The 19,016-nt window shown below is 50.9% G+C and overlaps 1 protein-coding gene across 11 annotated transcripts in view; it reads left to right on the top strand.

Annotated features, from left to right (window-relative positions):
• Window positions 1-19,016, top strand: part of NTNG2 (netrin G2) — a 58,454-nt gene that overhangs the window by 15,355 nt on the left and 24,083 nt on the right. For all 11 annotated transcript variants that reach the window (XM_080928072.1, XM_080928069.1, XM_080928068.1 and 8 more), the window contains one exon: window positions 9,164-9,807. In XM_080928072.1, coding sequence (XP_080784198.1) covers window positions 9,164-9,807 — 644 coding nt within the window. The remainder of the gene's footprint in view (window positions 1-9,163; window positions 9,808-19,016) is intronic.

The following is a 19,016-nucleotide window of genomic DNA, read 5'->3' as shown; positions in this document are numbered from 1 at the left end:
AGTAGGAAACCACCCATGGCCCTTTGCAGGGGCCATTCCAATCTGTCTGAATGCTCTGTCACGCCTAAGACTTTTTTCTGGCTGCTGAGATCCCCAGAGAGGAGACCCACTGGAGAGGTTCTAGCTCTGCAGCCCAGAGTACGTTGCATGTGCCACACTCTGTCCTGTCTTCTCAGAGCACCCTGAGGATGTCACAAAGCTTTCTACTAACCAAAGATATCATTCTATGACACTGTGGTCAAGTGTACAAATCAGCAGCTGGGACAGAGCCAAGGAGGTGTCCTCAGGGAGAGGTCAGGGAAGTGCTCAAGGAGGGGTGCTTGTTCAGATACCTGCCACTGGGTGGCACCCTCAGATAGAAGTGCCCCAGTCTGAGAAAAGTGGAGAAGATAGTGAGGTGGCTCTGTCAGCAAAGCGCTTGACAAGGAAACTGAGGACTGAGTCAGTCCAGGAACTCCTTCACATGCTGGTGATCCTGGCTATGGGGACGCAGAGCTAGGTGGATCCCGAGACTCACCGGCCAGACTTAGGATCCGCTGGTAGCTGTATTTGTACAATTCAAGGCCAATGAGAGATTATTGGTTGTTCTCCAACCTCTACAACCTACACACATACACACACACACACACACACACACACACACACACACACACACACACACAAGATGGAAGAACCCTTTCCCTATCCCCCAAAAGGAAGCAGAGGCAAGCTGGAGAGAGGCTGGAGAGCCGAGAGATGAGCTGTGTTGGGAAAATGGGCAGGACTAGGGTTCAAGGCTCCTGAGAATCCCAAGCACTGAGGCTAAAGACAGCAAGGCATACACTTTACACAAGGAGCCTGATGTCAGATGGAGGATGGGCTGGGAAGAGGAAGCCAAGCGGCTGGTGGGGTCTCCTATGGGAGCAGGCCAAGGGCTGGGACAGAGTTACCAGCTAGTTAGTGATTGGGTATGTTGTCCCCGTGAGTGCCTTACCCTTCACTACCATGTCTGTCCCAGGCCCCAGCCTTATTGCCCTACTCTTCAGCAAGCAAACCCAGAGTAGCTGCCACCAGCAAGCAGAAGGAGCAGGGCTCTGAAGTCCCCAGGGCTTTCTGGAGGGGCCATGCTGCCCTGCCCTCACCCCACCCTGCGCTGGAATCCTCACAGCCTGCCTTTTCCCCTGGTGATGAAATATTCATCTCAGCAGAGTAGGCCCTCTCTGGAAAGGCTGCCTGCCTGAGTCTAGCTTACGCCTTGCACAAGCTTTTAAAGAACGGGATGCTTTTCCTACCCTCTAAGCATTTTCTAAGTCTCCAATCAATAATGCACTCTACCAGTGGCTTCCTCTTCTCCAAGCTCTATTCCCAGCCTACCCCTTCCTCCCTCTTCCTCTCTTTTCTCCTCCCACCCCCTCTCCTTTTCTTTCATTTACTTGTTAAGAAAAAAATTTAAGTAAATATCTCGAACTACTCAGGCACTGAGCGTAGACCCTAATGGGGGGATGAGGTGGGTAGGAAAGCAAAGCACCCAGAGTCTGAGCTCAGAGATGAGGTGTGCAGATGCTAGAGGGAAACCTTTAAGCCTGCCGAGATCCTGGTGAAGAAGGGGACAGGCTCAGATCTGGGATTCTATTCGTTGGTATACAGGTTGCGTAAGATGCACATGACCCTGGGTTCAATCCCCTGCACCGCATGAACTGGGCGTGCTGGCACACACCTGTCATCAGAAGTAGAGGCCAGAGAATCAGGAGTCAAAGGTCAACCTGAACTTTGTGTTTGTATAGGGTATTTGAGACCAGTTAGGATATGCAAGACCCTCTCTTAGAAAAAGTCAGGAGGGCCAAGCTTGGTCTCATGAGGCCCCTCTCTGACCTTCTTCTAATGAACTGGAAATTTTTGATGGCATAATGAGAGAAAATAGGACCATAAAAGGGGTCCTGGAACAGACATTTTAGAGCATGTGCAAGATAGACAGCCAAAGTGTCTCTGAACAGAGCAATCCAGTCAGGAGGCCTGCCTCTGTGTGGTAGTGAGTACCTTGTGCCTACATATCTGTAAATGTAGAGGACCATCCTCTTCGGAGGCAGGGGCTCACATGCGTCTGCTTGGTAGGTGGTGCACTGAGGGCCTGAGCACATTCCTTGCATGTGGGGGCTGTACGGCTGGGTGCCAGGCACGCTTCAGAACTGGGAAAGTGTTTCCCATCCCAAACATTCCTGGAAGTCTGGCTGTGGGAAGGATTCACATATGCCCAGGGCAAAGCAGAATGGGGCATTTTTTTTTTTTTTTTAAGACAATTTTGAGTTCTTGGAGAGATTAACCTTCATGTAGTCACTGCTTTGGCAAAACTGTCGCCCCCACTCCCTGTGGCTGCTCTGTTGATGGAGGAAGCCAGCCATGCTGGGCTGTGTCCCAGCAGGCAGGCAGGGCAAGTCTGAACAGGGTTGGGCTTTCCACCTTGAGCCAGCAGACCTTCTTCTGGACGTCTCAGCCATATGCACAGCCCTGTGCCCTGAGGTCTGAAGGGTTGTTGATGGGGTCTTTAGGGAAGAGAAAGTGAAAACATTGCTAAAGCCAGCAACCCCAAACCGAATGAAGGTCTCTCGGGGTTGGCATCTCTTCAGCTGCCACTTAAGCCCACAACCCTACCTGGATACAACTCTCATGCACAAGAGGCCCTGGTTGGTTGTTCAAGAGCAACACACAAAGCCACTGCTGGATGGTGTCATAAGATGGGGCTACCTGGTCCCTGCTCTCCTGGACCTTTACTCTTGCACATAGAAGGTTCTAGAAGGAGGACAGTGGTGGGCAGTTTTAAAATGAAAGGGCTCCAGTTGTCTTCCTCCAAAGCTTCCCTGCATGGTGAAGGACCAAGAAGTGTTTTTGCTGACTTGGGCTGCAGCCAAAACAGGCTTGGGAGGTGGCCTGAAACTCTCGGTCCAAAACAGACCTCTGCATTGGACATGGCCACTGAGGTGGGTCTGAGAGAAGAGAACAATTACTAAGGCTCTGGATGGCACGCTGCTAGGATAAAGGGTTGAGGGTCAGGCCCAGCATGGATGGCTTGTCCTCCATGCCTGGAGAACTGATGGGACATGGGAGAATTGTCCCCAAAGAATAAGTCTCTCTGGATGGCTGTCACTCTGAGTGGGTTTCTGCTGATTTGTGAGAGTAAAGCAGGTGACCTTGCTGCTGACTGGGGCAGAGGAAGAAGATAGGATCAATCAATGAACCCGCAGAAAGATACGGAGAGTAGCCAGAGGAGGAGCTCAGCAAGGGAGGAGGGAGTTAGGGAGACAGGGCGATCCGAATCAGGACCAGCAGCGAACACAATCTCCTTTTCCATCTTGTTAATAATTCATCACCGCTGCAACTTTTCTTACCAAGAAATAGGAAATAATTTGTTAGGGCGAATTCCCTCAGCACTTGGCTTTCTCCCTGCCACTGGGGAGGAGGCCATGGCTCTGTTCCCTTCCTTCCAAGCCACCAGGAGAGTGAGGACTATGAAGAACTTGAAACTTTAGGATAGTGATTGCACAGCTGGTCTGTCTGTTCCTGCTCTGGCACTTTCTGAGTAAGGAGACTGAGGTTCAGAGAGCCAGGCTCAGCCCAAGACTGCACAGCACTGGTGCTGGGGGAAAGTCACCCAGGAAGCCAATGTGTTTATTGCCTTCCAGACTGTCCAGGCCAGGACAGTTTTTCCCCAAGTCCAGGAAGAAGGAAAAGACTGGCTTAACTGTACTGCCTTTGGGTTCTCCACCCCCCTGACCTTCACTTCACCCCTAAATCCCAAGTCTTATCCCAAGAACAGTAGCTGGTATTGTGTCCCCTGATCTCAACACCCCATATCCTGGGTTACTCTTTGGGAGTCTCCTGCCTCCCACCTGAGACACAGAAAGTATCTCCAGCCCCCCATTGAGGCTGACAGCTTAGCAGCTAAGTTCAAAAAGAATCTGTCAGCTGCTGAACTGTTCAGGGCCTGCCCACACACTCGGAGGCAAAAACATGGGCTGTCTGCCTCCTGGGTGCTGTATGCGTGGCATGGGCTGGGGGTGGCTGTGTCCTTTCCCTCTTGGCAAATGGCAGTTTCCTGACTTGTTTTAGAACTGGGTATTTGGCATTGGAGAATCTGATCCCTGGGAAGCAAACAGGTAATTGAGCCACTGGGTTGGGACAAGTGCATACATGGTGGCCCAAGAATGGACATCTTGTTTACATCCAGCATCTCTGAGCATACGTTACGCAGACTCTCATCTTGTGGTATACACACAGGGTCCTGGCTGGCTTGGGGTCCCTCAATGCCTTTTCCTCACTCACTCCGTGTTCCTGACTGAGACCCATACAATAAACAAAGATACAAGGCTGAAGAGGCAACTTCGGGCTTACAAGCACTGGCTGATTTTATAGAGGACTCAGGTTTGATTCTTGGCACCACACAGCAGCTCACAGCATCGGAAACTCCAATTCTAGGGTGTCGATGTGTTCTTCTGGCTTCCAACAGGCATGCCTAAGGTACACAGACATATATGTAGTCAGAACATTTATACACATAAACAAACAAAGAATTTTACAGAAAACATCAGGAGACTGGAGGTGTGGGTCAGAGTTAGAACACTTGCGTAGTGTACACAAGTCTCTAGGTTCATCCCCAGCACCAGGAAGAAGGAGCAGAGGAAGGAAGGGAGGTTAGAGGAAGGGAAAAAGTAAGAAAAACATAAGTTAAAAAGAGAAAAGATATGTTTAGCTTAGGTTTTATGTGACATATGAGCCTTCATAAAGACTAGAACAGGATGAATCTGTGTATTCTGGGGGCTGGGGGATGGGATGTGCTCTGTGGCGAGGTCAGAGAAGACCATCATGGAGTTACTCTCGCCTTAGGCCTTCACGTGGGTCCTGGAGCTTGAGTTCCACTCAGCAGGCTTGCACGACAAATGCCTTCTTGTGCTGGTGTTCCTTGTGTGAGAAAGAAGATGAGCCCATGGGCTCCTTATGTCCTGAGAGGCCTGTGAGGGGACTCACATGGCTGAACATTCCCAGTTGAGGGGATGCTCTGCTGGAAGACAGTTCACTTCCTGCTCCGTGATGCTTTTGACCTGGAGCTTGCCCGGCCTCTGACTCCTGCCCTGGAAATAATAACAGAGGAGCTTAATCATTAAAGAGACAAAAGTGCCTAAGTGTGCCACAGAACAGTCTCTCCACAGACTGTCCCACTTAGAGAGATCTGTCACGCCACCCTACCCCACCCTGGTACCTGTGCTCTGGTTCAGGGCTGCTGCACTGCCAGCTTTCCAGGTGACTGGCTTGGGGTGTGTGGCAACAGGACAACTGCAGAGATGCTGAGCTCAGCTTCCCCAGATTCTCCAAGGTCAGTCCCATCATATCCTGGGGAAGTGACATTGGGCTAGTATATCCTCAATGACCATAGCAACAGCATCTGCCCCTGGCCCCACCACTACTGCACTCCCCTGGGCTAGCTGTCACTAAAGCAGTCTGTGTTCAAGGTGCTCTGTGTCATGGAGTCCCTGGGTTCTCGGCATCTCCCAGCCTCTACCTTCCTCTCCTTGCCACTCCAGCCGACATGCACGGATCAGCCGTGTGCAGCTGTCACTGCTGTATGGTGACATCTCCCCAGCTTCTCAAACACTATCTCACAGAACACAGGACAGGGAAATAGAGGCTCAGAAAAGTCATGTGGCTTTCTCAAGGTCACAGAGCCTCTAGAAGGTAGAGCTGAGCTTAGGGCTTTTAGACCATAGAACCAGTTTCCTTAATGGCCCCAGACTTAAACAGGGAGTTCTAACCCTTGTCCAGAGAGGCCCCTAGGAATTATATTGGAAATGTATGTGGTGGGTGACTGCGGCGAGGGGAACGGTAACACCAAGGCCTTTTGTGTATGTGCGCATGTTTTTGTTTGCATATAGGAATGGAGGCCAGTGAGCCTTAGGCTTCATTCCTTAGGTACCATACATACACCTTGGTTTTGAGATAAGGTGTCTCACTGGCTAGGGTAATCCCTGTGAACATGTCTGCCTCAGACATCACAGTGTTAGAGTTGTAAGTGTGCCATCTCATCTGGCTGCTTTTTCTTTTTTAACTTTTTATTGATTGTGAATTTTACACCATGCACCCCAATCCCACTCATCTCCCTGTCCCTCCCCAACAAAAGATTCATTGCAATGAATCATTGATCTTGTTCAAGGCCTCTGGCCTCTGCTACGCCATCAGCACTGGATTCTCACAGGAACTCCTCTTGGACATCCTAATGTTGCCATGTGTCATGGAGATCCTGCAGCTTTGGATCTGCAGGAACAGCCCCTTCACACACTCCAGTAGATAGTAGATGGGGTAGATGTTGTGGTGGGACAGCTCAAAGCCCTGGTCAGGGTTTGGGAGGTGGCTGACTTGTAGCTCTCCAGTACTGTCCCAGGCTAGCTCACTCGGTGTCATAGTGAGCAAGGTCACCTGGCTTATGAGGCTCAAACTTAAGTCTCTGCAGCAAGCACTGAACCATGCTCCAAGAACCCGAGGCTTTTCCCCTCTAAGGCGTTTAAAATAAGAGTTATACGAACTCTTTTTGTTTGGGGTGCTAATCATTAAATGCTCAGAGAAGCAGTTGCTAGCTTTGACAGCACCAGCGCTTAGCTTGGGTTTCCTTCTGTAAGGTAGAAGTGTGCCCCACACTCCAGCACTGGCTGCCCTTGTCAGGCTACCTCATCTGGCTCTTTTCATTAACGTGTCATCTGCTCTGTAGTCTTGGGTGCTAGAGACCCAGAAGGCTGGCAAAGCCACTATTGCCTTCCGCTGTCCTCTTGGGTGGGGACAGTGCCGGCTGGAACTCCTCTGGAGGTCTCCCCAGTGCGGTATAAAGAGCAAGCCCGGGCCGGAGCTTGTTCATGTTCAGAAAGGAGCTTGCTCCGTGAGGACACACACAGTCCATGGCTCCTCGGTGGTGCAGAACTCCGAGATCTTGGGGTGGCTGTGTGTGTGCCAAGCTGGGATGACTGTGCTAGCCATGGCTTGGGATCATTTGCTGTGCTCGTGGCTGGCAAAGCCTCCTCCGCTGCAGGTATGAGGCTGGTCAATACACAGGCTCATTCATTACTGGTTCGCCGTCTGCTTCCCAGGGGCTGGGGTAGGGGCTGGCAGGGCCCTGCAAGTTGGGCAGCAAGGATCCTTAATCCGGCTGGAATCCCCAGCCCCTGGCAGAACCCCTGCACCCATATTCTCAACGATAAGAACCTGGGAATAGCTCATGGCTTTGAAGAACCATGTGTCCCCCACCCCCTAGCCAAAGGGCCAGTAGCAGGCAGGTAAGGCAGGGGGCTAGAAAAGGATCCAGCAAAAGGTGATATATGGTGACTCAGAGCTGCCGAGGTGGTGTGTGTGTGTATGTGTGTGTGTGTGTGTGTGTGTGTGTGTGTGTGTGTGACAGGAAAATTGACAGTCAATATATGATGGGCAAACATTAATAAAATTACCAGGGGACCGGAAGGCTTGGGAAAGGACATGGATTTTTGGAGGTAAGTGAGGTGTGTAAAAAAAAAAAAAACAAAAAACAAAAAACAAAAAAACAAAAAACAAACAAACAAAAACCCAAGTTTATGGAAGCGGTGTCTCTGAGAACACCCTGGAAAACCCAGGGTCAGGAACACCTCTCTAATCTGCCTCCCCTCCCTCTTAGCTCATTGGGGTAAGCCTGCCAGGAGCGAACATCTCCACTAAAGGCACAGATTCAAGACCAAGGTGTTGTGGGCGCGTGTGCACTCAGCACACTCGCGTGCACGTGCCCCTGGTGTTTTGGTGTGTACCCTTTTTCTGTCCTTATTTAGGAGCCTTTCTCAGAAGAAGGACCACCCAAGGGCCCCCTCCAACTCTGTAAAGACTGTCTTTAGAGGGTACTGAGGGTTAGGCATTAACATAGGAATTGGAGGGGACACGGTTGAGCCTCAGAGGCTCAGGGCAGAACAAAGTAAGCAGAGAGTACCCAGCCTGAGCCCAGCCGTCCTCCAGCTCCGCATTCATGCACAACTCTAAGGCTGTGTCTGCCGACCCAGAACACCAGCAGGAGCTCTCCTGCTACCTGGAGCTAAGGGTGGAGGGATGGTCTCCTGGTCAGCAGGCTGTTGCCTTCTGCCTGGCCTCTGCTTGTCATGGAGCCTACAGGGGTCAGGACTCTCCCCATTCAGAAGTCACTGGTGGCTCCAGTCACCAGTAAAAGTCACAAAAAGCTCCTCCTTTGTCATGGTGATTTGTAAGCTCGCCAGACACTGAGGCAGTCAGTGTAAGGTTAGGGGAAAGAAAGAAGCTGAGGAAAGGAGGAAAACAGATGGAGAGGACGGTGGGGAAGAAGGAGGGTGAGGAGGAAAAAAGAGAAGGGTATGGAGAGGGCTTTCTTCTTCTCAAAAGTACCTCCAAATCCTCTGAGGCCTGGTTTGTCTTGCCTTTCCTGGGCCTCAGTTTCCCACTCAGCAATTAGGTGCTATACTGGTGAGAAATTCCTTGTACCCCAAGGTTTCAGGCCTCACCCATCCTCAGGGACAGGCGGGTGGGGTGGACACTGACACCACAGGGTGCGAAGGACAGGGCTATTTTGGTGAGTCAGGGCTTTGTGAACCCTGCCTTAGTGAGCCCCTGGGCTAGCTGTGCCCAGGTGCCCACAGAGCAGCCCCTAGGCTGCCTGGACACCAGCTCTAGCCTGTGGAGGATCAAAGCCCATGACCAGTGGCTGACTGCAGTGTTGCTGGCTGTGGTGGCCAGGGGATGGTGGCAATGTGTCCACCCCCCTCAGGGGCCTCATGGATCATTAGAGAGTGAGAGGTTTTTAACTCAGATCCAAGCTACTTTGTCTCTGCACAGACACCTGAAATATTCATCAAAGTGGCCATGTGGCCTGAGGCACTGTGAGGCTGTCAGTGGTAAGGTCTGTTGTTTGTTAATTAATAGGCCTACCATCCAGAACAGTTATGGGCTTATAGAACAGGCAGTAGAAAGTGCAGAATACCTAAGACCCCCACCCCATGATCTTACAGTGCATCTGCTGTCTGTGCGGGACAGGTGCTTTCTACTCCTGCACCCAGGGCTTGGCGATGCCTAGCAGATGTCTAGCCTAGGCACAGGGCAAGCACACCACATGCCCTGTCCATTGATCAGCATCTACTTCCTGACAGACTCCCTTCCTCTGCAGGAGAACCCCTACCTGTGCAGTAACGAGTGTGACGCCTCCAACCCCGACCTGGCCCACCCACCCCGGCTTATGTTTGACAGGGAAGATGAGGGACTGGCCACCTACTGGCAAAGCGTCACATGGAGTCGCTACCCCAGTCCACTGGAGGCCAACATCACCCTCTCGTGGAACAAAAGCGTGGAGTTGACAGATGACGTGGTGATGACTTTCGAGTATGGCCGGCCCACGGTCATGGTCCTCGAGAAGTCCCTGGACAATGGCCGCACCTGGCAGCCCTACCAGTTCTATGCAGAGGACTGCATGGAGGCCTTCGGCATGTCTGCCCGTCGCGCCCGGGACATGTCACCCTCCAGCGCCCACCGGGTGCTCTGCACCGAGGAGTACTCACGCTGGGCAGGGTCCAAGAAAGAGAAGCATGTGCGCTTTGAGGTAAGGGACCGCTTCGCCATCTTTGCTGGCCCTGACCTGCGTAACATGGACAACCTGTACACGAGGATGGAGAGCGCCAAGGGCCTCAAGGAGTTCTTCACCTTCACTGACCTGCGCATGCGCCTGCTGCGTCCTGCGCTGGGCGGCACCTACGTGCAGCGAGAGAACCTCTACAAGTACTTCTATGCTATCTCCAATATCGAAGTCATCGGCAGGTAAGGCCCAGGGCCACTGGGATGTCACTAGGGATGTCAGCTGTCTCCTGGAATATTGTCACCTGGCACCTGGATGTCTCTAGGAATATCTGATTTTGAGGGGTATTATATGATATTTGAGATGTCACCTGGTTCTAGACATGTCACCTGTGACCTGCATGTCAGCTGGTTCTAGGGATGTCACCTGGTTCTTGAGAGTGTTATCTGATATCTGGGAAGTCACCTGGGTACCTAGAGATCACCTCTTTCCCGGGATGTCACCTGGTACCTGAATGTCTCCTGATACCTGGATTGTCACCTGATTTCTGTAATGTTTATGTGAACCTGGTACCTAGGTAGCACCTTGTTCTCAGGATGTCACCTGGCTTCAAGAAGTCACCTGCTTCAGATTTTACCTGGTGCTACATCAAAGGACTGCCTGTGCAGTCAAGATACCCAAGCTTTGTGGGGAGCTTGTGTGGGTGTTAAATGTCTGAAAGGACAAGTTCTGCACCATTAATAGACACCATTCGGGCTTTACAAGAGGTGCTTATTCCCAAGCCACCTGTGGAACAGGGAGGCTGAATCTGCTTCCCTTTGGACCTCGGGGTGCTAAGATGAGTCCGATTTCTCGAAGAGCTCACAGCAATGCCCAGCATGCAATAAATGTTTTCTTAAAAAGTATTGAATAAAAATGAATGCTGGCCAAAGGAATGGCACCAGAGGGCTGGAGCAGACTGGCAGGGGCAGTGTGAGGCCTGGGGGTGTTGGGGGGCCTTTGTGTGCCTCTCCATTGCAGGCTGTGCTGCCTAGGGTGTAGCTCCCGACATGGGGGGAAAGGCATTAGCTGCCCCATGTGTCTGATTAGGGTGGTTTTTCTTTCTGCTATTGTTTTGAGTTTGTGGGTTTTTTTTTTTTTTTTTTTTTTTTTTTTTTTTTTTTTTTTTTGAGAAATTTTATACACGGAGACTGTATTTGCAGCATTTCTGCCCCATTTATCTCTCCCCATATCCCACTTTTATAAAAGACACAACATGCAAAACATGTATTTTCATATTCGACCAGGATTGGGAAGGGTGCTGAGGTGTGGAGTGAGGCAGCCTGGAGCCAGTTCCCTCCCTCTGCCTGGATTGTTGATGGCCCAATGGGGTGGGGTGAGGTGGGGTGGGGTGAGGTGGGGTGGGGTGAGGTGGACTGGGGTGGGGTGGGTGAGGTGGGGTGGGGTGGGGTAGGGTGTGCTGGGGTGAGGTGGGTGGGGTGGGGTAGGGTGGGGTAGGGTGTGCTGGGGTGAGGTGGGTGGGGTGGGGTGGGGTGGGGTGGGGTGAGGTAGGGTGTGCTGGGGTGAGGTGGGGTGGGGTGTGCTGGAGTAAGGTGGGGTAAGATGGGTGTGCTGAAGTAAGTAGGGTGGGGTAAGGCCAGGTGTGATGGGGTGGGTGGCACTCTGTTGAGGCTGTGTCTTTAAGTCCTTTTTGTTAATACCATATGTGGATTCCAGGGATGGAAACAGAGGTGATCCAGTCAAGAAGTAGAGTTGGGTTCAAAACTGCAGAAAGACAGAGACAGGTGGGAATTTGCAGCCTGTACTGTGGCTGCCTGTAATTCATGGTTTTTACATACTTGGGACAGAGCATTTCAAATCTAGAATGTGCTGGAAGCTACTGAAAGATGGCTTTCTCCAGCCCCATTACTGTGATTAAAAAAAAAAAAAAAAAAAAAAAACCCTGAAAAGGGCTGGAGAGGTGGCTCAGGAGTTAAGAACACATGCTGCTCTTGCAAGGGGTCTTAGGTTTGGTTCTCAGCATTCACACAATGACTCATGATCACCCCTAACTCCAGTTCTAGGGGATCTGATGCCCTCTTCTGACCTACATGAACACATACATATAAACAGGCAAAGCATTTGTATGCATAAAAATAAATAAACCTAAAAAAAATTAAAAAAAATAAAACCCTGACAAAAGCAACTTAAGGTTTACTTTGGTTCTAAGCACAGTTCATCACGATGGAAAGAGTAAAGGTAGATCAACCTTTTCAGCCTTCCTAATGCTGTGACTCTCCAATATAGTTCCTCCTATTGTGGTGAACCCCAACCATAAATGTATTTTCTTTGCTACTTCATAACTGTATTTTTGCTATTGTTATGACTCATGGTGTAAACATCTATGTTTTCCAGTAGTCTTGGGTGACCCCTGTAAAAGAGTTCGACCCCCAAAGGGATCGCCATCCACAGAGTAAGCACCAATGCTGTCTGTATGTCATGCCCCAGTTAGAGACCCATTGCAGAAAGCAATGGATGCAGGCTACCTCTCAGCTCCTTTTCTCCACTTACACTGTCCAGCATCTCAGTCAAGGAGTGGCTGTCACTCATAATGACATCTCAATTGACATGAACAAGATAATTCCTCTAGGTGTTCATGGTGACACACACCTTGAATCCCAGCACTCAGGAGGCAGAGACAGACGGGTCTCCATGAGTCTGAGTCCAGCCTCGTCTGTACATAGAGAGACCTTGTCTTAAACAACAAAACAAAAAGATAATTCACACCAGCGATTCTAGATGTTGTCAAGCTGTCACTGAACACATCAAAGCCATTGTAGTAGGAAGCACAGGCCCACACATTTTAGCACTATTGTAGCAGCCATGTCCCCAGGTCCTCAGGACCCTGGCCTGCTTTCTTTGTCCACTGCTACAAGCGACCCTCATGTCCAGTATATCCAAGACTCTGCCTTAGAGGGCTGTGATGGTGCCAGTCAGGACGGGAATACACCTAGAGTCCCAGCAGGGTAGCAGCCATGTCTCTTATAACCTGAGGTTCAAGCCCTGCCCCTCCACACTCCTCTCTAGTCCTCTCTCTTCCATCTGTGACAAGACCACTGGAAGCCACTGGCATGGTGGCAGGGAGGTGAGGTGACAGGGCAGCCCTGGCATTCTTTTGGCATGCAGTCTTTGTGGCGCAGGGATTCTCTGTCACGGTGGTAAGAGCGTGGCAATCAATTGACAGGGAGAATAAGTACTCTTCAGGTGGCTGGTTGGCAGGGAAGCTGCAGCTTGGTTATTGATTAATTAGTTAGATGCCATGAGGCAAGTGTGTGAGCCAACAGAGGGAGCCCCTGAAGTTTCCAGTGGTCTCAGGCTCTAGGGTTTTCTCACCCCATGGCACCTGCCTTCCTTCCCCAACCTGCCAACACAATAACAATAAATTATCTGCAAGTTGGTATTGAGGTTAGAGCATCCAGCAAGCTGCACTTGATCCTGGCCCATGGTGCTCAGCCTGTGCTCTCTGCCTCCTGTTTTCTCAGCTGAGCTAAATGTCAGCCAGCAAGGATCCCAGTCCAGACTAGTCCAAGGTCAAGCAAGCCTCACATAGCTTTCTCTAGTGAGGCCCTAGCCTCATGGTCTCCTGGGTTCCCATCCTAGCTCTGATGTCATCCCTGGGTGCTGAAGCAGTATACACCACAATGTCCCCACCTCCTCTCCCAAGTCTAGAGTTTTTTTGTTTTGCGGGTGGTCCCATGCTCTGCACATGTCAGCAATCACATCTCCAAGGAGGGCCCAGATGGCCAGGAGGGCGGGATCAGGAGGCAGAGGCACCCAGCAGTGTGGTCTCAGGGTATAAAGAGCTAATGCAGATGGGCACAAGAGGAGCTCCAGAGCTGCAAAGGAAGAATTGCATGGGTAGCTAAGAGTGAAATCCATCCACCAGCACCCTGGGGTTCTACCTCCCTGCTGCCCTGTCTCCAGGGGCCCATTCCTGGAAGGCTAGAAGGCTGGAAGGAGGTGGGAGCTATTTTCTCCTGCATGTGGGGGAGCTCAGGTACAGAGTCTGGGCAGGAGAGGCTGGCTTGAAACTGCAGGAAATGTGGGCCAAAAACCCCGCACTGGAGGAGGATATACAGCCTGTCCAAGCAACCCAAGCCTCATCTTAAATTTCCAGGGGAGTTTTATATGATAAGGCCCACCACGAGTTGGCTGTCACCTGGCAGGTATCAGAGCAGTTCTTGCAAAGTCCCTTCAGTGAACTGGGGAGAGGGGAGTCTCCAGGAAAATGGAAACTTGCCTGAGCCCCAGGTTTTGTACCTTTGGACCATCAGGGTTTGCAAGCCAAATGGCCCCCAGGGAGAAGCATTGGGAGAGAGGGGCAGTGTCTTCAGAAGCAGTAGGGAAGAGAGGAGCCTGTGGAGAAATACAGTCAGGCCCTTGCAACCCAGCAGCAAAAGAGCGAACAGACGCATGGCAGGCACGTGTGTGAGATCTCTTGAACTTTAAGATACCAGCATTGCCTCCCAAAGTCTTTGATTCCCTGCAGTCCAGCACTGACAGCCCCCCAGGGCCTCCTTGTAGTTGTGACAGCAGCCACACGGGCCTTTGGCGGGGCTGAGACACTGGGGGTTGCTACCCACCAAGTCTGAGAGTCAAAAGGAAGCAGGGGACCACCCAATTTCCACTACCAGGACCTATCTTGGAGACAGATTTTTCAACCCAGAAACCTCTTCAAGGCTCCAAAGAAAATGCCACACTGGGCCCTCAAATACCAGAAGCAGAAAGGGAGAGGGCTCCTGACTCAGCGATCATAGTGCCAGGTTGTTGGCTGGGTTCTGTCCTCTTCTGCCCTAAAGGGGGCCAAAACCCTTGAGGAGGGGACCTGCTTGATCCCAGGGTCCTCACTAAACCTGTGGGCAGGTCTCTCTGTGGGCTCTGGGCCACAGCCACCCTGGTCTTCTCCTCCCTTGACCCCGCCCCTTCTCTTGCCTCACTGTCTTTTTCATAAACCTCCTGTCCCTATTGATTGCCAGTAACTGGAGATGCAGTCACAGGACAAGAATAGCAATGTCCGAGAGAAGCAAACCTCTGTTGGGGGCAGGCGGTGTGGGGGTGGGGAGGGAAGGCGCCTTTCCACTCACCCCATGCCTCTGTCCCCCTTGACTCCCCACTGCAAAGCTGATGGGAAGAGTATCCTGGGAGGCTGTGGAGGGTGGAGCAATAGTGACCATCACTTACAGAGCAAGTCTCCAAGGGTGGTGGCCCCCCTGACACTTTCTAGGGTTTCTTCATTGAGCCTGCCCCAGGAAAATCCTTGTCCCCATTACATAAATGGGAAACTGAGCCTTAGATGTTAAGAAATGGATGGGGCTGGGTGTGATAGTTCACACCTTTAGTCCCAACACTCAGGAGGTAGAACAGGTCAATCCCTGAATTCCAGGCTAGCGTGGGATGCATGAGTTCCAGAACGGCCAGAGCTATATAGAGAGACTTTGTATAAAAAAAAAAAAAGTAAGAAATACAAAGAAATGTTGCATGTACCCATCAAAGGGTTTGGATACGGGAAATAGAAACTCCTAAGTGTTTGGCGAAGACAGAACAATCTGCATTGCTGATGGGAATGGGAATGCCAACTCTGCTGAGAACAGTATGGTGGCACCTGAAAATGTGGAATACAGAATTAACGTGTGAGCCAGTGGTTCTCCTGCTGATCCACCAAAAAAACTTATAGCCTAACAGGTGCCTATACACCATGGTACAACAGCAGGTTCACCAGAGCCAGTGATGCAAACAGCCCAAGGGTCTTTTGGAAAATAGATAAATGCCAGGCAGTCTAGACATGTGATGGACTATTGCACAGTCCTATAAAAGGCAAGGGCAGCGTGTAGTGGAGCAGCTCTACACACTGAGTTAGGGGATAAAAGAAGGATTCTGAGTTTAAGGCCAACCTGGGCTCTGTAGTGGGACCCTCTCTCTCTTTCTCTAAGTGTGTGTGTGTGTGTGTGTGTGTGTGTGTGTGTGTGTGTGTGTGTGTAGGCTGGAATCTCAGCTTGGTGATGGAACACTTGCCTACCACCAGAATTCTATCCTCAGAACATTACAAAAATGAAAATGGATAGGTGGATGGATGGATGGATGGATGGGTGGATGGATGGATGGATAGATGGTGGACAGATGGGTAGATGGATGGACAGATGGATTGATGGTAGATGGATAGATAGATGGAAAGATGGAGAGCTGGGTAGATGGATGGATGGGAGGACAGATGGATGTGGATGGATGGATAAATGGATAGATGGATGGAAAGGTGGACAGATGGGTAGATGGATGGGTGAGTGGGCAGATGACAGATGGGTAAATGGAGACAAATGGATGGGTGGGTAAATGGACAGATGGATGGGCAGGTAGGTAGGTAGACAGATGGGTGAGTGAGTGGATGGATAGAGAGAGGTAGGTGGGTAGATATCTGTGCATATAGACAGATGGTGGGTGAGTGGATGGATAGAGAGAGGTAGGTGGGTAGATATCTGTGCATATAGACAGATGGGTGGGTGAGTGGATGGATAGCTGGCTTCCATATTGCACTATACAGGTGAACATCTAGTGTCTGGTATGACCCGTTAGAACGCCCTCTTCCCACCTCTGTAGAATGGAGACAGGAGATGAGGCTTAGATGAGCTTGTCCATGAAGGGAGTGTAGAAGTGGGCGGGAGTCAAAACCAGCTGCCATGGGCAACTAGGAGGAGTCCTGGGTTGCAGGGAGTCGAAAGGTTTTCTACCTGGATCTGTGGGCTCTTAGGAGGGTAGAGCATCTGAAGACTCCAAACAGAGTTTGCATGTGATGTCTGCTCAGGAGAGGGCCCACATGGAACCCATATTAAAAGGACCCATGGCCCCCAAACCTCTGGTCCATCTCTGGACAGACAATCTGACTTCTGCTTCACATTCTCCACTTATTTATTTATGCACTTGGTGTGCATGTGGTTCGATAAAAGACCCTGATAAAAGTAGCGTGAGAGAGAAGGGTTTATTTTAGCCCACAGATCAAGGTTACAGCCTACCTTAGTGGGAAGTCCACAGAAGCTCAGTCACCGGCACCAAAGTCAGGACGCAGAGAAAGATGAACTCATGCTGTTTATGTAGTCCAAAATCCCTGCCCAGAGTGGTCCTGCCTGCAATCGAGAACGGTCTTCCCCCATTAACGATAATCCCTCACAAGCAACCTTGAAGCTATTGAGAGTCTTGGTAATCCATAGGTGCCTAGAGTCTCGTGTCATGGGTGATTCTTCATTCTGTCAAGTTGACAGCACTCAACAGGCAGTCATTTATCTTCAACTGTCTCTCGAACACCCTCCTTGATGTGTATAAGAGTTGGGTAGCAGAGCCAGACTGAGTCGTGTGTACAGGACCTGAAGGCCCCGAGGCCCTCTAGTTGGTGGGTTCTGCGGGGGAGAACTGGAAGCCTGGCTTTTGGCTGAGATATCAGGACATCTGAGAGCCTCACAGTTGCTCTGAGGATGGGCCTCTTGGGCTGTGTACATTGTAACTGTCGGCTCCCTGGTCCCTTGTTTCTGGAGTTCCCCTCTGACCTTTCTCACTCCTTGTTAATTAACTGGCAGATTCTCAGGCACAGCATTGCCATCCATTGCTGTGTCAAAGTGCCACACCCTGGGACCTTGACACCCCAAGAAGTCTTCCATCTTACTTCCAACTTACCTTTCCATCTTTCACTTCTATCTTACCTTTCCAACCAGACACTTGAGGTGCCAGCTTCTCTGGGGCAGCCTTGGCAGTCTGTATGCCATTTCAGCCCCCTCCTTCTACCTTGCTTCTCTCTGAGTCTTGCCTGGTTTTTCCCTCTGTCCTGTCAAAGATATCCTGAGCATGGGACTTAGGGCTCAGGCCAACCCTATCCAAAATGGCAGTGTCTTAATTAGTTAAGATGACCACATGTCCATGGAAGTCACATATCTGTGGGGTAATGGTGGTAGGATCTAACCCACATTCTCACCTACAACCTGCAGTATATGAGCAGGAACTGCAGGTGGTGCTGACACCCTAAAAGGACGAGTGTTGGGGGCAACCAAAGCTGAACCAACAAAGACACAGGACAACGCTGGGATCAAGGTAGTCAGAGAGTGGCCTCCAAGTATCAACTGGAGGCTAAATGGGGGAGGGGGGCTTCTCCCAGCAAAAGAGGTAGGTGCAGAGACCTTGTCTAAGACGGTGCAGGAGGCTGCTCTAAGAACTCAAGGATTCAGTGACAGTGGCTGAGATGTGGTGAGGGAGCACAAGAGGGTAGCACTGTCGACAGAGCTGGGTGGCTGTGGTCCCTGCAGCTACAGGGAGCAGTGGTTTTAGTCTGAGGAGAGGTAGGATGGGGCTGTGAGCAGGCCTGACCTGGCTTCTGATCTTAGTGAAAGGCAGAGGATGACTCAGAGAGCCTGTGAGACCAAGCCTCATGGCAGCTCTGACCGAGTCCGATGGTAGAAGATGGTCATTATGACCGAGTCCGATGGTAGAAGACGGTCATTATGACCGAGTCCAATGGTAGAAGATGGTCATGGAGGTCAGGTAACAGGACAGCTTCTGTTGGGTTCAAAGAGTGGGAGTGAGCTAAGAAAGGGGGTTCCCAGACTCCTGGGTTTTTGACTTGAGGTGCTGTGTGGATGAAGAAGATTTTACCTAGTCAAACAAGAACAGTTGAAGGAAGAAGTTCCTGGAGGGAATTTTAAAAATGTATGTGTGCACGCATCTGCAGGTGTGTGTGTGAACGTGTGTGTGAGTATGCACAAATGTACACTGTATGGATATGGCCTTGTGTTAAAGAGGGGAGACACATGAGTATGGGAAGGAAGGAAATGAGATGTTTAAGGGGAAGGTAAAACACAGAGGTGTGGAGGTAGTTAGGGGGTCCCAGAGGGAACCGGACCAAGGTAGGTTCACCATCTGAGAGCCTGAAGGTTAGCCCTCATTGGTGCCGATCATGCTGGGCTCCAGGGAAGGAGTCCTGGCAGCTGCAGGAACTGTCATCTGAGCATGGGAGGCTTTGAATGGCTTCCTAATGGGTAACAGGATTTATCAGTGGGCCTGCAGAGGTGATGTATATCAGGGCACTTAATAGAAAAGGGCTTGCACAGAAGCCCAAATTTGATTTAGCCAATTAACTCAATTGCTGGCCATCAGCTCCAGGAGGAGTTGCAGCCCACATCTGTCCCCATTACCTTGGCATCATCCAGCCTGTCTGCTCACGGCAACCCCTCATCCTGCGCTGTAACTTCCCCTCCTCCACGAGAGCTCAGGTCTTGATTGGCAGTGTGCTTAGGACCCAGTCTCAAGTCCCCCAGCCCTGAGACTTCTGCCTGGTTCTTTATCTCCCTGTAATCATGGTCACAGATGTGTTATGTCCTCTGGACACTTGGTCCTTCAGCTTCTCTCCTGACTTTTCTCTTGCGTTTTGTGCAGGTGG

The sequence above is a fragment of the Micromys minutus genome (assembly GCF_963924665.1).
Source record: "Micromys minutus genome assembly, chromosome: 13".
Classification (NCBI taxonomy): domain Eukaryota; kingdom Metazoa; phylum Chordata; class Mammalia; order Rodentia; family Muridae; genus Micromys; species Micromys minutus.
Note: the sequence above shows the minus strand (reverse complement) of the source record. Positions and strands in the feature narration are given on the sequence as shown.